Source organism: Notothenia rossii, assembly GCF_949606895.1.
Source record: "Notothenia rossii genome assembly, chromosome: 11".
In the NCBI taxonomy this organism is placed as follows: domain Eukaryota; kingdom Metazoa; phylum Chordata; class Actinopteri; order Perciformes; family Nototheniidae; genus Notothenia; species Notothenia rossii.
Window position 1 is genome coordinate 48,040,509 of NC_136910.1, and position 24,375 is coordinate 48,064,883.

At 38.5% G+C, this 24,375-nt stretch overlaps 1 protein-coding gene across 1 annotated transcript in view; it reads left to right on the forward strand.

Annotated features, from left to right (window-relative positions):
* The first annotated feature begins 14,836 nt into the window (after window positions 1–14,836).
* The window catches only part of LOC307024787 (matrix metalloproteinase-17-like), an 80,373-nt gene continuing 70,834 nt past the window's right edge, over window positions 14,837–24,375 (forward strand). Inside the window, exon 1 of the mRNA XM_079659185.1 lies at window positions 14,837–15,385. Within this exon, the coding sequence (XP_079515311.1) occupies window positions 15,251–15,385 (135 nt within the window). The 5' untranslated portion in view covers window positions 14,837–15,250. The remainder of the gene's footprint in view (window positions 15,386–24,375) is intronic.

Genomic DNA, 24,375 nt, shown 5'->3' on the forward strand with positions numbered 1-24,375 from the left:
CTGGCTCAAGTCAGCAGGAGCAATTTCACGACCAACAGCAAAAAAATATGTGAGGTAATTATATACAAACACTGCATTTGCACTTTTTCACAAAACGAAAACCACACCATTGGGAAAGCTTAATGTTTTGTTTAATATAAAAAAACAGGGAAAGGCTTGAAAAACACAGAGTTGAGACTCAGGGTGCAGGGTGAGGGTCTCAGTGCAGGTATTCAGGCTCCATTGAATCCCCCTATGGTTCTTGTGCTGAAAGAGGGAGTAACAGACAGGAGAAAGGGTTATACACACCTATATAGCACACCTATTGGATGGGAAATTGCCTTGGGGAGATAAGGTGTGGTCTTTGTTCCCAACTGAAGTTATGGAACTTTATTATTTGTGAGTTTAACAAAGTATGATAAATGGCATCAGTAACAGATGTGATAGGAATTTCTATAAAGTTGTCTCACATTCTTGGTCATATTTTATATACAGTATGTAATGAGTATAACATGTCCAGTAAGTATAAAGTGTTTCCTAATACTGTGTATTCAACCACTATGGTATAGTGTATGGTACTATGGTATGGTATCCTAGCTTTATCTGTTATCTGTAAACATTCCCTAAATCTACTAATATAGGGATAATCCACTGACATCCTTTAATACACATGTTAATTTGAATCAGATGTACTGATAATATCCGCAATATAAATCTTTAAACTTCTTCTTACCTTTAAAAGTCTGTCACGAACGGTCTATTATGCTGCAACTCTACAGCTCTGCTAGCCTTGGCGCTAACTTCAGGGGAACGATTGAGAGGCTCCACGATCCGCCATTGCTGTAAAAAAGTGGTCCATTGGAGTGAACGGAGATGATGTAACTCTCAGTCTATATGGCGCTGGTTAGTGCTAGATCGTATACCTCCTGGGTTTTAGGCGGAAGTGACGTAACCTGCCACCTAGGACAAGAGACAAGCATGAATACATAATTTTTCCACAAAAATATCATAAATATAATATTTTGAGAATTCATAACTTTGGAGGACAGCAGGCTATTACTAATATAATAATAATACAAAAAATGACTTCTCACAAGAAGAAAAGCACAGATGGGAAAGAGACATGAGACTTCTGGGACGCTTCTGCCCATTCACTTTGAATGGGGTGACGTCACGATTCGCCAAACTGCATTGTGGGAGCAAAACGTAGCTTCTCTCGGTTACTAAGGGCATGAACAATCGGCCTATATGGTCGTTTTTTGTAAGAGGACAGGCTGGTCTACTTGTCTCCACTTTCTAGACATGAGAGTGGTATCAATCTGCTTGTCTTACCCTGGGAAAGAAAACCGTAATGTACATGTATAGCTAGCCCCTGTTGAGAAGATGGTTTCAGTATGAACATGTACTGTAGCTAATGTTCCAGGTGAAAACAAATAGATATATTATTAACATTTAAAATTGTATACCCGGTTTATCTAGGCCCTTTTTGTTTTGTTTTATGTATACGTCACACTGTGGGACTGCGGGAAACGATATTTTGAGATTTATAACACATGTAGAATTTTTGACAATAAAGCTGACTTTGACTTTGATATAAAGAAAATGGTAGACACAGAAAATGCAAGTTTCCTCTAGGTTCCCTCCATTGTTAAGAAAATGCATCAATAAGTGCTGGTGAAATATTAGCAATACATTCATTGAGAATGTAAATTCAATGTTCAACATGTTCACAGTGGTTTACATGAAGCTACTGAGCTTTTTGGGCAATAGCAACTGTTTCCAAAAAAAGCTAACACCCAGTGATGTTTTAGAAAATCACAATGAATTCTCTCGACGAACAATATTCATTCTCATCCGAAGGGGAAAATACTTTTTGTTTTAAATCCTGCAATGATCTGGGCAACATTAAGGATGCTCCCATTAGAGTTGTTGCTACTATAGCTGAAGGCGATGAGGTGTAACTCAACATAAACCTTTGCCTTTCTTAATATAATCTCTCTCCACTCATTTGTGCCATCAAAGAAAGCACAGAGGACATTTTACAGATTTATGAGAGACAACAACTTCTTAAGGAAGCTGCGTAAAGATTTAAAGAGGGGTATGCTTTACTAAATCTAAGAAGTGACATTTTGAAGGTCTGACCCTCCTGAAGGGTACATTTATCTTTCCAAAGGCGTCAACACTTTTTTGCAGTCTCTGTGCTCTCTGTCTCTATCTCCAGTGCTGGTAAGTTTCCTGAATGCTGTCCTTTAAAGTGTTTTCAACAAATAATTTCCTGTTAAAGTGGAATGACTACTTCAAATCAAAAACATTTGTATTCCCCCAGACAGTCTAAAAAAGCCACCAAAAACTATAGTAAGTGAAAACTACATGTACATACCACATTACTTTTTTCATAGAATTGAGGGAAAGACCATTCCAAAAAAAGATAACCAAATTGCCAAAGAATAAAAGGTTGTCAGAAGAACATTGGTCTTCATTATTGTACTGTAATGATCATAAGTGAGTTACCACTACACAAGAAAAGCCTTAATAATACAATAAATTGAAGCCCCAATGACATCTTTGCTTTGGACTGCAACAATTAAAAACTTGTAATGGAGTGGCAAGATTTTGAACACTCAAAAGCACAACTTGGAGCATGGGATTATTTCCATCTCTTATGCCAAGCTCTACATCTGTGGTATGTCCGGCATAACTTTGGTAAAAGTATGGAGGACCACTCTCGAGTAGCTCAGGGGCAGGTTTCTGAAACTCCAAATCCGGGACTGGCACTCTAAAACCTGATCTGATCTGAAATTGTTTAAAAGAAATTGTGGATGTGTTTGATACCATCAAACTACTGAATCTACAAAGCAGGTTTTCAAAACTTGATGACTGATACAGTTGACGGAAAATAGCAACAAATGTTATGTAATGCTCTATTCCCACGAGCAGCCTAAAAACAAACACTTACATCCATTGGACACAAACACACAAACACTAACAGTTATAAAATGGACTTGATAGGATGATGATGGGATGGAGAATATGTATTAAACAATCCAAATGTCTAAATCAGGAGCCGAGTAAATGTCCGGTAACTGATCCTAGTGTCAGAAAAAATAACATTAATGATAGAGTTGAATCAAATGCAGCTGGTTGTTTAAAGCTTTAAATCACCATGTGTCAGGATCTCGACACAAACTGATGAACCCAAATGCACGACCCAGAGACAAAGTCTTGAATGTAAACATTTTTTAATTTTAATTTCACAGATCAGATTTAATTTCACATAATCATTAATAATAATCCCTCTTAACAGAGTAGGTACTGGAAATAACAAAAGGCGCTCACAAGGAGGAAAAAACTAGGCATAACAAAAAGAGAACGTAAGCCTAAAAAATTCAACAAAAGAAACAAAACCTGACATGAGTGAAAGCGATCCTGTCTGAGCTGGGGCTGGGGCTGGGGCTTGGGCTTGGGCTTGGGCTTGGGCTTGGGCTTGGGCTTGGGCTTGGGCTTGGGCTTGGCACGACCATTCGGAGAAACAAACAAGACGAACTGACACAGGACAGGGGAGAGACAGGACTATTTAAAGTTGAGGTGAGTGGGAACAGGTGGAAACAATCAGGGACGGGGCAGACACTGATGATGGCGGGAAAAACACACAAGGGGAGGAAGAAACAGTGCCTGAAATGAAAGACAAGAGGTACAAAATAGAACAGAAAATGGAAAACGAGACATGACAATAAACACAGAGACTGATTAGAGATGAAGAACCTAAATAAACAGACATGACCAGACGTGAAAAAACATGAAAATGACAGACATAATACATAAACATAACTAACACATTTGACGAGACACAACACCATGGTCATTGACATGATGGATAAAAGGAAAGGCCTGGAACAGAGCCGTGTGCTTTCAAGCTGCACAGAAACGCTGTGCTCTGTTTACTTGCACTTTGATGATTCCATTAATGTTCATTTAAGGGACAAATCAAAAGAGGAAATGGAATATTTTAGAAGGTTTAAAGCAGGGCACTTTTATCTGAACTGTGCTCATATGAATAAGTGATCAGGGAAAAGGTTAAGACAGGTTATTTGTGTGTGCATGGGTTGAATCTCTAACACCAGACTCACATCCATTCCACAATAGTAGGCTATCAATAATAGAACCCACTGTTGGTTTATATATATATACATACGTGTCACTTTTTGTTATCAATGAGTAATCAGGGACAAGGTTGACACATTCTAGTTCTCTTAATTTGTGAGCCAAGAGGTTGTGTCATGCACATTTGAACTCATAATTAACACATTGTGAGTCACTGGCCTTCTTTCAGTTAGCTATAGCAATCATCTGATCTTCAGGTGGCAGCAGGTTACAGCAGGTTTAATATGCATGAGATTTCACTACAATATTTCCAAGAACTAAGAAGAGATAAACAAAAATAACATGACTCTATCTCACACATCCGAAGAAGAAAGGGCAGCAACTAATTGGCATAGTGTGGGCTGACTAATGTTATCTTTTAAGAAATACCCAGGGGTGCTGCCTGTGATTAATGAATTCAATAATTAGAAAAGGACATCATCAGTGTTTTTATGAATATAGTTCTTGATGGCTTATATCTGATCAATTCTAGTGCCTACAGAAAGCTGCTCAAAGTAATACATATGTCATGATGACATCAAGGGAGAATCAGAGAAAAGCCTTTGAGCACCCTTCCCTTCTTCTTGTTATATTTAAGAACAGTACACTCACTACCTGTCACTCCTTTCACTCTCACAGTTTTCGACAAAGACACATACAGTAGCAAGAAGCTGGCAGTCAATGTAATACAGTCAAAACTCCCTGCTGCCTTTCCCCTTCTCAGCATTTGCTAAACCGCCAGAGGACACATCAAGAGTTTAACACAGCCTGCAAAACTGTCTATGCCAAACCATTTGGCATTGTAAACTCTTCTACGTAAGTAATGGGCAATGCCTTATGGGCACTCTTAAAAACAATCTCTATCTCGTACGTTTCTCTCCACTCCATTTATTATTTCACTCTCTTTTCCCAATGTGTCACGTCGTCTCTCCTTCACCCCACAAAAGAGAAATGAGGAAATCAAAGTATTTGGAGGGTTAAAAATGTAATATTTGTCCAAATCTGTACCTCCAGAACTTTATGCCAAGATAAGAAAGAGACAATGCACATAATAGAATTGCAGTTCTTTCAACATGGCACTGTGCAAACCTGGGCTCTGCAAAAAGCTGCAGGGTGGTAATTAAAGTGAGTATCTAAAGAGCTATTAACCTCACCGTTTTTACTGTTACTTGCTAATATTAGAGCCTTTAATTGGTCTCCATTGTTTCCATGGCCTAGTTCTGTCGGTTCCATATAGAGAGGAAGCACTTTGTAGATAGCCAGGAAGAGAGCTACCATGTTAAATTATAAGCAAGCCTTTTTAGGGGCATGGATTTAGTTATGATGGGGATAATAATAGACTCACAGGGCTTTGTTTTTCTTTCGATTTATTTTGTACTATACCTTGAAGATTCTTTTAAGTGGTAAATCTTGTATCAAAGTCACAGAGAGAAATCCATAAGAATATTTTTTGATAATCTAGGGACGCCAGTACTTTTCAGGCCAGCAGCAATCCTTTGGTTGTTGAATAGACGGTAACCTTGTAGCATCAGGTGTCTCACATAGAGAGATTGCAAATGGGCTAGGATTGATCCTTTCTTTGAACTGCTCCACTTGATAAACACTAGTTACTGATGTGTTTTATTGTCTAGCAGGCCAGACACAGCAGGTCTTCAAAGGAAAACGATGCATCTGACAAATACAAATTATGAGAATGACACGGGCGATGGAATAGCAGGATGTGTGAAGAGCCGATGAAAGGGGAATAGAGAAAAGAAGGACGGCAGGGTGACTAGACCGTTGCTTCCATGATGCATTGCTTTGCCGCATCCCCTATGGTGCAGCTGTTTGTTATCTGTCAGAGTCCCACTCCCAGCACTGCCCAACTGAAGGAAAGCAAGCAATGCTAAGCCTCCCTGTGCTGACACTTATTAGCATTGAGCAATTGAAGCTGAACAGACCGCACAGCAGGTACATTTCGAAGTGATACAAATAAGCATTTAGGAGAATGAGGGAGCTGTTATCGGCTGAAATGAAGAGAAGTAGTACTGACGAATGCTGATTTAAGGATAACTGTGAAAAGGGAAAGAGAAAGGTTGAGGTAACTCGCACAAACAGAAAAGAAGTGGATGATTTAACACACTTTATGCCAAGTAGGACCACCTTCGCTCATATTTATTAAATGTCCTTGTTTGTAAAATGCATACAACTTGTTTTTAAAAGTTCATTTAAAAGTTACAGTACATTTCTGTAATGAAAAAGAAAGGGCAATCTGTCTGAAAATAACGTGTTTCTTACCATGGCTATAGAAAGACTTTTTATTTATTTATTTCCGGAAATCACAATCACAGACCATCCGGGCACAAGAACCATTGGAACTACAATAGCCACTGATTAGCAAGGCCAAATGCGAGATTCATTAATACAGAGTGTGGATCTATACAACCTCTTGACCTGGCTTATTTAAGTATCCCATCTAGTCCGCTATTCATCTGACTCAAGGGAAGAGAGGGAAAGGAGATGGCATGTGTTAAACTTCGGACATATATCTTTTATACAGCGGCAGAGAGTTCATGAAGCAGCCCTCTCTCAGCCGGGACGTCAGATTTGATTACACGGCACTTTAACAGGGCTCGAGGCACAGATTTAATCAAGCATGTAATCATACTATAGCTCCTAACAACAAATGGAAATGCGTTCTGTGATCAATATGTATGTCATGAAATACGAATAATATAGCGCACTGTGCAACATTAATTCTATGACCACTCTCTTATAGGCCTCTTATGACTTGGCTATAGTGACCCTGGGGTGCAAAACACAATGGCAAAACAGGTAGCACAATGGAAAAGTTAAAACACAACAGCATGGTGTGAGAATTAAACCGTTACCGTTACAATTGAATGCATCAACAAAAAGGAAGTACTGTTGCCTTTTATCTGGTTTTGTGGCAAGTCCTGATCAACTGTCTTGTGAGTTTAGAAATCGCCAATATTATAATATAGGCCTATACATTTGGTCTGCGCAAGTTGTACATTTCATACAAAGATATATAAATCTACTTCATAAACAAAGTTCATTCAGACGTTAAGCTGGACAACGAAAAACTGTCACACACCGAGCATCATTTAGTTTGCTGCTAGCTAGCTTAATGCTAACAGCTGTACTTTTAGTAGAGCTGTTAGGAAAATAAAAACAAATGTTCCTGCCGTGACATTTGGGCAGATATGCAAGGGGAATATTCACTTCATTTTTATGACTGAATACACCTAAAGCTATTGGACAAGCTTATGTGTAACCTTGATGTCCAGTTCAATTCATTCTGTTACCATATGCTATGTTTTACTCTCTCCTAATGTTTCCTGACTCCTAGAAGCAAGATAGAGGCAAATTGCCCATTTGTGCAGTATTCCATGGAGTCTGACAAGAATCTGAACAAAAGGCCTATGCTATTATAAAAGAAACATTTTATTAACAGCTCATTAATTACACTTCTCTCAGCACAGGGGTTTACGAGGCAGTATGTAGGCCTATAATGATACAAAAAACGTTGTTAGGGGGGCAGAGAGAGACTGAAGGAGTGTCGCTAGTGTCACTGGAAAACTGGAGGAAAATTGATAATGTTTCAGTGATGAATGATGGTGCCAGCACACCTGCGGATCCTGTTAAGGAGCAAGGAGAGGGCTTTTGATCTAAATCATTGATGGCCCGCACTGATGGTTCACGCTGAGGTCCTACCTCGAACAGGTTCTTAACACAGAGCACGTTTTCTATTAGAGCAGTCACTGAAACAAGGTGGGAGCAGGCGTGGGGCTATTTCCACTGCTGCAGCCAATGTAACAGTGACAGAAACAGAGACCATCTTTAGAGGACAAGGAGGGAAACGTGTTCTGTGGATTCAAGCGTTGAATCTCTAAGAAACACACCAAATATTTGTCCTACTTTGTAATGTTTGCATCCTGAAATATTGAATTTACTTGGTTTGTCATAACACATGTCTTAAAGGTTTCCTTGACAGAAATGTTTATGTGTCAGTAGCCCATGTATTGGTTTGTATTCAAGTTGGAGTAGTGTGACAGTTAAGCAATGTGCCCTTTGCTGTAGAAAATGCTGCCCCCACATCTATTTGTTTATTATAAAGCTGAAACCAGGAGATGGCTTGCTTAGTTTAGCATGATGCAAGTAGAAACGGTTAGTCTGCACTGTACAAAAATCTCAATTCTCAATAAGTTATAAATGTATTGTTTATTCTGTACAGAAACGTAGTTGTAAAAACTACAAGTGGCCGTTATACGAAGGATTGGTCCAACAGGTTAATGTAGAACAGTGTTTCCCAACCTGGGGGGCGCCAAAGATCGCAGGGGGGGTGCCAGGCCAAATATTATATTTAGACTTTTTTTTTTTTTTTTTTAATTCAAGTTAGTAGCTATGATAGGAATAAAAAGACAGAAATGTATAATTCTTTCTTTAATAGAAATGTTTCTTCTGCGCATAAATTGTCCAAACCAGGCTTTTCTGGATAAGCGCATTTTTAAAACATAGTCATTGCCCATGCCGGTTTCAGTTGGATTATTTGTCACAGTTGCTCCGATCAGATTGGTCTCCTCCATTTTGTAGATTATTTATGACTTTTGAATCAACATAAACACATCGGCAAAATCCGGCTTACTTTGAGCATGTGTTTTAAACAGTTCCCTTTGTGAATTGTTTTCACTTGCACCGTCTTTTAATTTCTTCATACAGCGGGAATCCAAATGAATTAATCCCGAGTCCAATAACCATCCAAGTCACTCCAATAGTGCTCCTTAATTACGCTTTCATCCTCCTTTAACAAAATGCTTCACATTCATCCAGTTTGTGACAGTAGTTGTAGCATCTTTTAGACTTTTAAACTTTAATTATCGCTGTTGCGCCCCCCCTTGTGTGGGGGGGGGCGCAACTTCCAACAGGAGTCATTTGGGGGGGCTCTTGGGAAAAAAGGTTGGGAACCACTGATGTAGAAGATCAAACAGGTGAGTTATATAAGAAATTCAACCCCTACACAGTTAGCTTGAAAGAGCAAATTAGCCATAAAGAATTTAAATGTTTTTGTACCAGGCTGTGAAAAATCTTTATTTTTCTTAAGTTGGTTTTTAGAGCGAGCCTCAAGTGGCCATTCAAGATCAACAGTTTTTGGCATACATGAGCTGGCTTTATTTTTCAGAACCGGAGGTAATCGCATGATTTCACCAGACAGTGCCTCATACCTTTATTATTGCTTTGATTTGGTTTGTCGTTAAACTTTGGAACAGGAGTAGATATTATTAAAAGTATGAGAAAAACTGAAAGGTTTTCATAAACTTTATCGATCCCCACAATGGGAGGTTTTAAAAACGACTTAGATTGAGTCCCTGTTATTTGCAGGGGACAAGGTAATAGATGGACAGATAAATACCCAAACTTTTATGATGGTGTTCAGAAAGTTGACATTCCTTTATTACTATGGTACATTTTGTACAGCAGCTAACAGGGATGTTGTTGTCGGAACACTCGCATACTGTAAACACGCACTCATCTCTTCACTTACATGATTATATAAAACACTGTCATGACAGAACGCAGCTCTAGGGTGGCTTTTAAAATAAGGCCCTTATGGTAAGAGGAGTGCAAAACTCCAAATACCGAAGTGGCACTTCTCTGGCCCTACATAATTATGGATTTTGACATCAAAACAATGGCTACTTTAAGTCATCAAAATACAGTAGTAGATCTGTGGCACTTCCAGCATTAAACCTTTGTTAGTAAATGCTGATTTACTGTCTGGTAATTATTTGAATCATTGATTAATAAGCAAGTTAACACAAGATAACAACAATCATTTTCTCTAGAAAAGCTTTGCAAAGTTGAAGACAAAATAAAGTTGTTTACATTTAAACTTCCTCAGGGTGACGGATGCTGGATTTGCCTTTATCAAAACTGAATTTCTTTGACCTTCGATGGACTATGACCTGTCCGGGATGTTTCTCTGCTCAGTTCATGCTGGGATGGATAGATGGATGATTTATTTATTTCTTATACCCTGTTGTGCTTCTGTAGAGTACAGGAGAAAACTGAATTTTGAACAACTCAAGAAGACTCTTTTCCTGCTGCACCAGAGTGCGTGTGAAAGGAGCAGGAGGGTTTGCTCAGATATGTGACAAAAAAGCAGTCCTTTGAAAAAACTGAGTTGAAAAAGAGTTGACTTGGTCTCTGAGGATCAGTGTGGAAGAAGCCTCTTAATAAATCCTGTCTCCCATCCGCATAAATAAACAAACAAACAAAACAACTGTTTTGTATTCACTTTGAACCTCAAGGCACTTTAATTTGACGGGCATGGTCTTTTATGTCAGGGGATCTGGGTCGAGCTTAGTCAATTGTGCAGCGTCAAGTTTGGTGAATGATGTGGCTCGGAGAGAACGATTTTTCAAAACATCGTCGAGGAACTTTACTAGTCTGTATGTACAGTATGTTCACCATACTGTGCTACATTCTGAGTAGTATGTCTACTTGCTTGTTACTTGAGACTTCAGACAAATTTGTTCTAAGCTTTGAAAATAAAATGGTATGTCAACCCATTAAGACGTGAATCAGAGCTCATGGCAGTCACTGTAAGATGCAGTTTTAGTATTTTCCCTGTATATTTGATGAAGATATAAATCAGAGACTTGTTGTAGGAAGTGGCAGCAGTCACTGTGATGTAAAATACAGTATTGGTTTGTTGACTACAGTTTTGAAACCTTGAGCTTGGGGAACTGGATTTGTGTCTCTCAAACTGCTTTATTTAATAGCATGAAAATATGTAGGCTCTGCCAATACTGTTTCTCAAAAGAATGTTTTTAAAGATAGAGCCTCTAATATTTGGACCAGCCTGCATATCTTAAAGCTTAATCTAAGATTGTAAATTCGATGATTATTATATAATATCAAAGATAAATTGCAGGAAAAAGTTAATGAAAAGAAACAAGCATAGAACACAGCATATTAATTCTAAATTAATTAATGTCACATTTCTCAGATTACACAGCGTATATAACTGAAATAATTAAATAAAGACTTTACCAAAATTAAAGTTGAACGCACACCAAATAGATAATGCAATAAGATTAATTAATGACGTGTTGGTTTTGAACACCTCAATGTTAACTTGACTAATGGGAGAGCCAATTAATTAAAGCTGACACTGTGAATATGAAATACATTAAGTATGAATTATGTTATTAACAATTACAAACATTGTGTTCATAATCACACTGAGAGACAAAAACATTGACATCATGGTACTACATGACATTATTCAACAATATCGAAGAATATTTTAAAATGATTTATCATCAGGAATTTAAACTTGGCTACCAATGAGAATTGCAGCCAACTTGGCATTAAATGCTACACAACATATACAGTAAGAAATGTGTGTTTAAATAGAAGCCAACACACTAGATCCATCACTGCTTAAAATGGATAGATAGACTAATGCAACTGTTTTCCATATATTGGGCCATGTGTGCGTTACAAGTCAGCAACGTCGGAGGTGGATTCATTTCAGCCGAAGACCTTGGATGACTAGGCAGGAGGAAACTCTTCGTGACTGTATTGTTTTGAAAATGACTCTTAAGATGTGGCAACACTTCTAACTAAAACGTGCAAAGCAGACTGATGAGCAAATGGATGTTTTAACGTTCTGATTATGTAAAACTGAAAAAGCTTTATTTTGACATACAGTAATGTGGAACACATTATTCGTATGCTGATTATCATAATGTTGTGACTTTATACAACAAGTCTAACTTGGACTGGCGGCAGTAAGGCGTTTTAAGCCTTCAGCACTAAGACAGCCAAACTTAATACTGCTGAATAGAAAACATATTTCTCTTTTCTCCTGAACGCCATTGATGAATGACTTCTGTAATGGATCTGAAAAAGGAATTGTAGCAGCCAATGAAGAATATATGATTGCATGGTCTTTTATGAAATTAGCCTGAGAATGTTAATAATGATAACATATAATATATAATTGTAGGCATAATTATCTCCTCAGAGGAAGCACAGAGTGGGGTGACGTGTTACCCCTATGCCAGCGTTTCCTTGGTGAAAGAAATGTTGTGATTTGCTGTTATGCTTTTGAAGATCTGGTGAACACAGAAGTGTAATGAGGTTTACAAAATTCTTGCATTTCAGACGTGCACTTTTCTTCACTTCAAAAAAGGAGCTTCTACTGATATATGGATTTAATTGGCTGTCATTTAATCTCTTTCATGGACTCCTGGAGTTTAATGGCACACAACAGACACATCATGTAGCACCAGTTGTCTAGATAGACGATGGAAAATGAGCATATGACCATGAAATATTACATGATAAACTATTTGAAATGGAAATTCAATGGTTCCAGCAGTAAGCGTTTATCTGCAGTTGAGTCATGAGGCAGTATAATATAGGCGAGCTGTGTGAATCATTAGTGACAGTGCACTGAGGTTAAGGAGACTGTCAGTCAAAGGAGACATGGGTTGCGTTCCGATAATCCAAAAATCAGCTCCTAAATTCTAACCCTATCTCCTATTCCTTGACCTCTGAGTGAAACGTCACGGGGTCAAGGGATAGTGGATAGGAGAATTCAAAAGGACTTAGGAGAAGAGACTGCGGTACTTTAGAGAATCCAAATGCACTTTCACTATCTGACGTGTTTATGATGCGCCAGCGTACGTCATTGTGTGCGTCTGCTGCTGTGGTGAAACTATGGAAACTACAGTGTTCTATACAACGGACTACATGGATGTTTAATAAGAACGAGGGACTACTGTAAACTCATCTAGAGACTCTGCACCGTGCTCTGATGCTGTTGTTTTATGCTTAATGAACGTACACAACCGAGAAACATATTCTTCATGAACAAAGTTGAAATTGAAATAAAAAAGGAAAGTGAAATTTATGCTCGTCACCCTCTCCCTCCGGTCCACATTAATACAAATGATCCCAATACGTGTGATTGTATGAAAATATCTTAAAATCAATACAAATGTATTTATTATAAACGTTAGTCCTTAACACCTATCAATGTGTACATCACCATTCAAACATCTTTTAAAAGTTGAACAAACCCCACACAGCTCAGTGAAATGTTGACTTTATTTGATCATCAGTGGTTCCTAAGCTAAAGGAGGTTATTAAGGAAGTTTGAAACCTCCTTTCCTTTCATTCGGAGAATTGGAACGGCACTTAACATGGCTGCCACTGACGTACTTCCGGGTCATTTCACTTGGTTAGGAAGGTTCCTAAGCTAAATGGACTATTGGAACGCAACCCTGGAATAGTTAAGATGCATGCATACTGGTGCCTTGCAGGTGGGTGGGCACCAAAGCGTGTGTGTGCATCTGCATTATGATTCAAGATTTAAATGGATAATTCACCTTGATGTTACGGAGGCAGTTTACAGTGATTCACTACAGAGTTAACAATAATGTTCTACTGTTTAAAATTCCTACTGTAAAATGTTCTCTTTATGTGCAGGTCTGAGTGCATCTACAGGTCAGCGTCGCTCGATTTAATAAGGGTTTCCGAGTTTAGCTTGAGGACATTTCAGGAGGTTGGATAATTGCCATATTGGGGGCTTGAACTTAGTTTCTTTATTGAAGGACCTTGCTTGTCATTAAACAACCACAATGTATAATGTTTCAAAAATAAAAGTATCTGCTTTAGGTACTCTCAACTTTAGACTTTATAGACAGCAGGCTTCCTTTGATTTCATTCAATTGAAATTGATTTTATGATGTGTCATCATTTTAACCTTGGGTGTCATCCTTGTCAGTCAGCGTTGCCCAGGGAACCAAACAAAACTACTTAGCAAATGTGCTTGTTAATGTTAATTATGATACTCATTGAGTGGTAGCATCAGTTTTTAATCGTTATATTATGATGTGTCTATTTTCCAGCAACATGTTACATAACATTGCTTCTACAACATGGCCAAGCTTTAATTATCGTTGTAGGGCATCAACTGGTTTATCGTTTATCATTAAAGTCCAAAGAGATTAAATTAAATGTACCTTGAGCCAAATTCAAACTCACTCACAGCTGTTTACATAAAGTCAGAAAAATATCTCAAAAGAAGCCTCCTGGAAGTTTGAAAATTGAACTTCAAAATAAAAGCAAGAGTTAAAACGTGCAGGTGGATCTGAAATGGAAAAATATGTATTATTTTGGATAGGAAAAAAACAAATGACTTCACAAATGAATGAACAAAAGCTGTTCAGTGATCTTTGTAAAATATTTTTCAACATAAATATTTTTGTTGGCATTATCAAGTAACACTGTTTTATATTGATGAGCATGTTAATGGCCATATCTACAACAGCCACCAAAAGTCCTATTTAAATTCAACGCCTGATTTTTTTATCACTTAAATTGATTTAATGGACCATTTACAAATCCATGTTTATCCAATAAAAATGTGCAATTTAATAATGTAGTGGAACAGATACTTAAATATATCATAATTTATGACAGCCCAAGAGGGATATTGTTTTTTATGTTTAAGATATAACAATTTAATTGTAACGTGATATGAATTAAAAAGCAAGCCATTATATTGCAATCAGCAATTTTGCTATACATCTGATAAAGTGAGCATACAACATTTTAACAGCAGGTTAATTTTAATTTCTCTAGTCCAGCGGCGAGGATTTTATTTTGGGAGTGGTTTCCGGAAGTGTATTAGGGTATTTTGGCTGACTTGAGGTTGCTCTCTGATGCTCCCGAGCCACAACCGCACGCAGCTGCTTCCATGTTCCAGCGCTCGAGACGCTACGACGGAGAGGGGTGCTTGCGCTGCTTGCTCCAGGGATTTTACCTCAGTTGGACCTGAGATAAAACAAGAACTCGCAGTTTATCTCCGAACATGACCACTTAGATTACTTAGTTATCACTGCAAGTTGTGGCCATTCAACTGCTCTCATGTTTGCAAGTGTTTTCTCCCGCACCGGTTTTAATGTGTTTCATGTGTTTGCGCTCAACAGTGAGGTAGACTTATTCGGAAAGATTTTACCGGACAGTCGGCGTGAGATTTATCCGGTGGATGCAGCGGTCGGGGTCGGTGTCTGAGCCCTGCAGGAGCAGCCTGTCATACTCATAGGGCAGCATGGTTTCTCTGGTGCTTCACAAGTGGATGAGGAATATTTCTCCGGAGATGCTGCTGTTGGTGCCGATTTTGTGGTTTTTACCTCTGACTGGAGCGGCTCCTTCGCAGACTAACGAGCAGCTGGACACCGGGGTGGTAAGTTATATTAAACAAATATATATGTTTCACCTACTGACGTAAAAGGTACTCGGAACTTTAGCCACCTACTAGCAACAGTGAGTGAATGTAAGCTGTGTTTTTTCTCTGTCTTCCTACTTGTGCTACTCTTTAACGTCCAGCGAAGAGCAAGTGTCTTCTCCCAATACTTGCTCTGAATTTTAAAACCGCTCTGCAGTGCTTTGCAAAAGAAGAGTGGGGGTACACACGATGAAAAAACACATGAAAAATCTAAATATGCTGGCAATTGCAACTTTACTTACCTGATCTGGAATCACTCAATGTTCATTGAAATGTCAATGTGTTGCCAAATGGCCTGTAGCCTTATAAATACATGTATGCAAAGGGTTTGGCCTTGGCTGTATCGAGCTTCTTTCACAGAATGCTGATCCACATTTCCAGGACTGAATCAGATAATCGGAGCTCACTGGGACAGGTTTAACAATGAGACATGATTATTATCATATATTTTATCAGTGAATGTTCTGTTTGATTCCCATACTGTAGTGTGGTGGAGCAGTGGGTTGGAGCTACACACATCCACTGAAAGGGGCAGCACCTTGGATCAAGAGGCTATTCATTTAATAGCAGATAACCCCAAATAGTAAAATAACAGTGCATTTGATGTATTACCTCATATTTGTATATGGTTTGAATGAGTTATGCGGGATCCACACATAATTATAAATAGTCAATACCTGTACCATCATCATCATTACCACAGTTTTACAGCATGCAGTCAAGACTTAGGTCTAATGGAGTGATATGTATTGAAGACCTTTAATCTAATACATTTTGCTGTACAAGTGAAATATGAGATTATTTTTTCAAACTTTCTTTAACAAAGTCTTACCTCTTGGTTCAAGCTGATTATCATCTTTGTATTTGAATCCCCATTTCCAGCTGCATTTTTTTTTCTTCTACATTTTCACTCCCCCGGGCAACATCCGTTTTTTTTTTGCTGCTCATCTCAATTTCTGTCCCTCTTTCTTTTAGCACTCAAACTGTTCTCTCTGAAACCCACGCTTGGGGATTAAAAATTACTTAACCACAACTAGAACAAGCGCAGGGAAGTAGATCACTTCTTTACTTCTGCTTTGCTTCAAGTTTTCATCCCGTCTACTTTGAGGTGGTGTACTTTTTCCTTGTTAGCTTTATGATTTAGTTATGCGATTGTATCAGGGCCGGTCCTAGACATTTTGGTACCCTAGGCGAGATTATGATTTGGTGATGATTTTTTTTTTTTTATATCTCCAGTTTTAAACGATATTTTTGGTTTACTGTCCTATAGTATAGATTGAAATGATTTCAAAGCTGTTTTTATTTATCCTAATAATTATAAAGGTGTGCCTTGGATATATCTGTTTACATCAATTGTGACTAAAACGTTTGAGACACACTGAGATAACTTAGACTAAATGACTATCTAAACCCCCAGAGTCCTTTACCTGACTGAGCTGTAGTTATCAGCCTCATTCCAACAACAATCCGCGCCCTCTCTCTATCTCTCTTGCTCGCTCGGAGGCTCGCTCGCACTTTGACTGTGAGCTGCAGGCGCCTGATAAGTCAACATCCCCCACTTTCATCACTTACAGCGCCCATCGTACAGGGCAAATGAAAAGTGTAACCGGGGTGAAAAGGGTGTTACCTTGACTTAATTATGAATGTTGTTACATCAAGGCTGAAAATTAGGATGAGCCAAACAATCAAAAATGTTTGTTTCCCTCCTGCAACTACCAGCGCAGTGTCCCCCCAGATCTGGCACCCTAGGCGACCGCCTATGTCGTCTAAAGACTGGCCCTGGATTGTATGAATATAATTTTCGTGCGTAGGGAGATCAAGTACATTTCAATATAATCAAATACAGAATGTTGTTGATTGTTGCAAGTGACATAGCATTACAACAGCAAACACAAAAGTTAACTTTTTCAATATTTTTCTATTAGTGTGAAACCCAGACTTATTGCTGATGCGAATGCCAACAACCCTGACATCAGGACATGGTCTGTTGCAACTACACTCTGAATCAATCCGTTCTGTTTTTTTCAAAATGTCAGGTTTGCCGCACAAGGCAGGAATTTTTTGTCAAAACCTGTATACTTCTTCCTAGATGTGCAGCTTTTGCCACTAATAACCAAAGCCTAGAAATAGGCCGTTACATGAACAGATTGCCTTCCTACCCTTGGATTTCTTGTCTTGTTGTCAGTTGCAACATAATTTTAAGCTATTAACTCTGAGCACCATTCCTAGTTTCCTGTTTTCTTGGATGATAATGGAAATAAAATGACAGAATGAACTCGTTATTCTCTACCAAATTGAAGGTGCCCGTTTTCTTTTTTGTAACTCTGAGGTTATTTATACTTTCTTTCTGTTCTCTTAGTCACACACATAACTTTCCATTCTTACACATTTTGAAAATGTTTACATTAGCAAAGCAGATGAATGTGACCGAGTACGAGCATTAAGTATTAAAGTAAAAAAACACTAATTGGCAACTGATATCTTTCTTCATAAATTGGATTTTACTATCAAATATTTAAAAAAAGATTATTTACGAACCATTGTGAAGTCCTCAAATGCTCTTTAGCTGAATAAAGCAAGTTTTATTAGAGTAATTCTTGCAGCCACTTTTCTTTCCCGGGGAATTTGGTGAACTTTGACACTACAAACAATGTGGTACCACTAAATTAAACCTCTATTTGCCATTTCAGAGAAAATAATACTCTGTGTCTAGGTAGAGCTCTATGATACACTCGGTCCAAAGCTGTGCTGGAGCCTCTGAAGCCTCTGCAGTCTGGGGACAGTTACTCTTGTGGTGCTCTGTCAGGCTTCAGCAAAAGAAAAGTAACACTGCCAGTGATGGATACAGTCCTGGAAATGTCCTCATTTGTTTTCAGACTCTTGTTGTATAGCCTAATCGTGCCCCTTAGTCGAGGTCACAGTTGATGCAATACAATTAATAATTTCCTTCATGTACTGTATAACCTTTTCGCGCAGCTTATTTCTGGACGCCTGAAGCCCAACAATTCCTCACTTTGTAGCTCAAATCAGCAGGTATAAACCTACAGTATAACATCTGCTAAAAGCCCTTGTGTGTAGCATTGGATAGTCTAAGTGCTTTTTTTTTTTTTAGTACATCTTGTTTTAAGAGAAAATGTCAAGTTTTGAAGACTCCATTGTTTCAAATGCAACCAAAACCAATCCCTTTATTCTTATATCAAACACTGATGGGTTTTTATAAAGTTTGTTTCTTGTACAAGAAGAGTAGCTTTAGTGACAGTATGATTATTTGTCGAGGTGAAAGAAGAAGACCTGCATTCCCCAGCACCGGAGCAACATTTCTCTCTGTGTCCACACACTTTGAGAAATGGGAGCATCTGAGAAGTTACTTGCTTTACTCTTAAAGTCCCCCTCCCCCCCTCTAAAAGGTAAAATGTAAGAACTTCCTGTGGCTGGATCCACAAAGACATGAAAGTGCCTTTCAAGTTTATCATTTTGAACCCAGCTTGACCACTTCTTAAGGGTAAGCAGGTGGAATGATCTTCGTATTGAGTCTGGAGTTTCAGGACGGGTCTTTATATTTCCACCGTTGTTGGGTGCCAAAGAAATAGCAATAAAATACACAGTGTCTTTCTGAAAGCTCCAAGGGGGGTGTCATCCCGCCTGCTGTTTAGAGGCCACATGCGACTCCTTTCTTCTGAAAAGCAAGGGGCAGTACAGAGTTCATAGCCGTAACTTTTGCACTAAAATAAGTGATTCTTCCCTTTGTTGAAAAGCCCTATTTGAGGGGAAACTTGGGTAAAGCCTTGGAAGAGGATAAGCTTGATTAATTGGGATAATCTAATTTAGACAAATACAGTCCAAAACAGAGATTTCCATGTTTGATGGCCAATAGCAAAGCCACTTATCCAGACAATAATCTTACCGCTCTTACTTCATCATGAAAGACAGAGAGAGGATCAGAGTGGACGGCTCCAATGATGATCACTCGGCCGCTGATAGATTTCTTGTCACTGGGCTGCAGCAGAGGACGCACAGAGATCATCATTCTGCACTTTAATGGGACTGCTGTAGAGAACAGATGTGATCAAATGATTGTACGCATCATTCTTGCTCTACAGGGGATATATGCATGTGTGTGTGGGGCTGTGTGTGTCTGATGCTATTCATTCAAGACTCGAGACATCAAAATCAACCATTTTACCACTAAACAATGTCTTTATTTGAAAATATATACATTAATCAAACGAACAAATACGTAGCCATTTTACCAGAGGTTAGATTCTTCTTGATGATGCTCAGCTTCTATAATACAATGCCTACACTTGTCAAAAACAGATAGTGGTGAAAAGCATACAAGGTTTAAACAGCATGAGCAGACCAAAGTCATGTAAAGGTGGCAGAAAATACCTTCAGTGTTGACATTGTTAGTTCTTAAAAAGCTGTTTCAGTTTAATAAATAATATGAGAGGGACACTTATTGATCACAATACTTTTAAAGAGCTGAAACGATAAGCTGATCTGTAAAACAATAAGCACCAATTTGTTGCTATTTGATTGGTCATTCTTCATGCAAAAATGGCAGAAATGCTTTTATTGGGCTGTAAAATTATGAGATTTCCTGCTTTTGTCTGTTTCGTAAGATATATTTTAGTTTCTGACTGAACAATAACACCTTTTTAAAGAAGTTCCCTTTAACTTTTAGTAGGGATATCCCGATCACCTTTTTTGCTTCCGATCATTTGATTTTGACAATTTGCCGATACCGATTTTTCCCGATCCGATCTTTATGCAATGCATTAAGAGAAAAAAAAGAAAAAAAGCATTCAAGTTGTCCCTTAAGGTTATTTTTTTTATTTAAATTGGATATTCTATCCAACATGAATATAGCTTCTTTCTTTCACAGCAGCATTGGATCAGTTCAGTTGTGCAGGATTGGATCAAAACAAAATAAAGCTTTCAGTACTCGTTAGCTTACTGCTACAATTAGACACTGCGCCCTGCCCACTCTGTTGCCAGATTTGAGAGAAATAATCAACCAGGTCTATGAAAACAAGCCCCAAAGAAGCAACACATACATGATGTTCTGTAATTTGAAACCAAAACTAAGGCCTCAGGATGACTTTAAGACTTGAACATGGTCATTTTTGTTTTGTAACATTGAATACAATTTTTTTTTTTTAAGTATTTAAAAAAAAAAAAAAAAAAAAATCCCGATCCCCGATTTTTTTTCTCCCGATTCCGAACTTTTGAAAATCACGTGATCGGCTCCGATCCCCGATCACGTGATCGGATCAGGACATCTCTAACTTTTAGTAACTGGGATGGATTTCTTCACCACTTTCACATTTAATAGACCTACAAATAATAAGCAGATCATACAATAATGATACAAAACGAGAGAATATGGCTTAATGCAGCATGGTTTGATGTTGGTGAAACCAGACAGAGGATGAGGAGCTAAACCATGAATAATCTTATAAATTAGGAAGACTTTCTTGTGACGAGGATTTTTTGAATATGACAAAGGTGAAAACTAAATAGCTTCTCGTCTAAAACTTGTTTGTATAATGACCTCTATCTTTACTCATGTCCAGTCCCATTACACTTCATTCCAGTGATGCTCTCATCTCTTGGCATTTAGTTGTGATTTTAAAAGTTAAGTTTGGTGTGTGTTTCTGCAACCACCACATACTGAATCCTTGAGTAACTAAACTGCACACTCAAGCACAGATCCAAGGTATTACTTTTATAGCATTGCTGCTATCCAGGTTGATGTATCACTGCATGGAGTCAATTTGCAATTTCAGCCCTTGAGGGAACTGAGTCATAACAACTAAAACGTAATACGCTGAATGTTTTTGCTCATCCTATTATGTTCTCCCAGAGGAATGTCTTCTTCAATGAATCATAACCGCAAAGTTTCCCAACGGAAGGATTCACATGAACATTTAGGGCTTCCCTTTTGATATGTGAGAGTGAGCTAAACAGATAAGCAGCCGATACATTACATAAATGACTGTGTGTGCATCCACATTTGGAATTAAAGAAGCTTGATCCCAACAACCACAAGAACGTGCTGCGCCTGAAAGGGTAACCGCATCCCGCCCGTCACTTTCTCAATCTCATTTTGTTGTTCAATGAGAAAACCATCCGGCTTCAATTGCTCTGGAGCTATAAGCCACCCGCCCCCCCCCCCCCCCCCCTCTTCTCCCATTTTACTGCCACTCACTCTCCCTCCCTGCGAGATATCAACATTCTGAGTTCTTAAAAAGAAGATTGAAAATAAAAGCAACCGAGAACACCAAATCGTTTTTTGCGGAATAGAATTAGATGGGGCTTTGAAAAGTCTGGTATGGAACAAAACTTTTTTTGGTTTATATTGATTCTATCCACAGGGTATCGTTTTGGGATCATTACAACCCAAATTGCTCAATTTGTAGCGACTTCACTGACATCATTCAGACTTAATCTCCCATCCTTTTGGGTTATGTTGCATTGTTAGCAATTGCAAGGTTGCTGGAAAGGCCTATAAACTAATCCCTCTAATGTTGTTCCGTAATTAGGTCATTGGTTTTCTTAAGACAATGACTCAAAAAGCATTCTGCACCAAAATAAAATCCAAGCTTCAAAGAGGCTCATGAGAAAATATCCCCTCACGCTCTGCTGTTTGTATTCCAACCCTTCAAGTACCATTAATCCTCCACCCGACAATGGCTCAGGAATATTTAGTGTGGAACATTTTCATTTTTAATAATTCAGTTTTCTTCTGAAGGATATAATAAGTATATCATTCCATTTCCAAGCCCCATTTATTTGGCCCGCCGACAATACCACTACCATCATTAGTATCGTGTTTGCCTGAAATGTGTGTACTTTTCTCCAGCATTATATCCGGTCCCTTTACTCTCTCAGACTCTTTCCTTCCAGTTTTCTCCTGCACTTCACGTAGGAGGTATTTCTTTTTCTACCAGCACATCATGGTTCTTCTGATTACAGCCAGAAGCCCGTGGATAGAGAGAAGACACAACAAAAGAAGGAAATACAGTAATGGGAAAGTACATTGAGGGGATTTTGGTGCTGAAATATGAGGAAGAAAAAAGGAAGTCGAAGAAGTTGTTGTTGATTTTGCCAATTGCTAAGTGGGTGAGGATATAGTGTAATGTTAAACCACATCTGTTCATAAAGCAAATCTGCTACCAAGTACACTCCTCAGCCTGAATCATAAGGACACTTTTAGCACCGCTGTCCCACTTCCATCAAGCTGTGTGACCTTCTGTCTGCAGAAATGCATCTTGGGACTCAGATTCAGGACGAGGAGATTATTTCAGGAACAATGCCATGTGGGAGAGGACTCACTTTAGTTGAAGAGAGTATATTTTTCTGCAAAGATTGACAGTGAGCGAATGTTGAGCATGTAATATACTGTACATCGCATTCTCCGCTTCTCGGTCCTTCACTGTGTTCCAAATCCAACATGTCACCACAGCCTTGTTAAAAGTTCTCCAGAGACATGAGCGTTTCTGAGAAGAGTGTCAGCAATACTAAGGAGTTCATGATTTCCTCAGACTTCAACAAGGGTCTCAGGAGCACTGGCACCTTGTGGACTGACGCGTGGCAGCTGCTAGGATCAGCTTGATGCCTTTTAGACTAATGACAACACATCAGTTTACAGATAAACAGCATGGAATCAGATTTACAATCTTTGTCCTGTTAAAGGTTGGGTAGGTAATTTTGGAGAAACCAGCTCGAGTGCGCTAGAATTTTTGAAAATACACAACCGGAAAAAAACGGCCACTTCCTTACAGAGCCCCTCCTCCAACACACACGAACGTGCACATGACCAATGAGGGCACAAGATAAGTTTGTGCACAGATGGCCATCCAGTTACTTTAGCCGGGCCGGCTGAAATGATTGGTCGTGCTTTTTACAGTACTACGGCTTCCACAGATGACATTTTTTAATGTATTTATTGTCAAAGCATTTAATATATTCATTGCTATCGGGACGTTAAGAGCATTCCATTGAATATAACAAAAAGTGTTTCTGAAATAAATTACACACCCCACCTTTAAGTAGAATAAAATAGGTTTGTAAATGACCTGTAAGTCTTATGGACAAATTCTCTCAACTTTAAATTGACGTAAAATAGTTTGAGACCTGAAAAACATCAGAAGTCAACAACAAAGGTCAGATGTATGAAGGACGAGTACACAAACAAAACATGTACCTAAAGTCTTGCTTTTAAAAATAGCTTTTTGGTTATCAGGTCCTTGTGTATACTACTTATTTTATTATTTTTGTGACTCTAATTTGAGACCGCCAGAGACCAAATCATTTTCCTTTTCATTATTGATGATGTTGAACGAGATACAGAATTATCTACTGATAGTTTACAATTGTATAATGTAATGGATTAATTAATTCATGACATGCTGGACCTATTTCGATAATGCAAGAAAACAACGGGCAATTCATAAAGAAACTCTAAGACCACTATTAGAGGGAAAAATCAAAGCGCAACATTGATCCATTGACTGTCTGCGGCATAAACGGGCAGAACACAGAGTTCAATCCGACATGTGTGGTTATTTAGTAGCAGCCTGTTGTTTTTTGCATGCAATTTAATCAAAGTAAACAGTCGTGCGTAATGGCACTGCGGCACAATTAGAGGTTGCAGATTCACCACATCTGTCACGCTGACTTCAGAAGGCTGCAGGGATTTAATGAACTGAAGAAGAAGGTTGTAAAACTTAAGACGTAAATGCATATGATGAACAAACATTATTGCATTAACCCCATTTAAAAGTCTTAATTTTTGTATTCAAATGCATCTACTTTTTGGAAGTTGTTTAATGAAAATGGATTGATTACACTTGCACTTACTATGCATTATTTTGGTATTTCTTACTATTAGGGATGCTCCGATCGGGAATTTTGGGTCCGATCATAGGGTGGGTGGGGGCTAT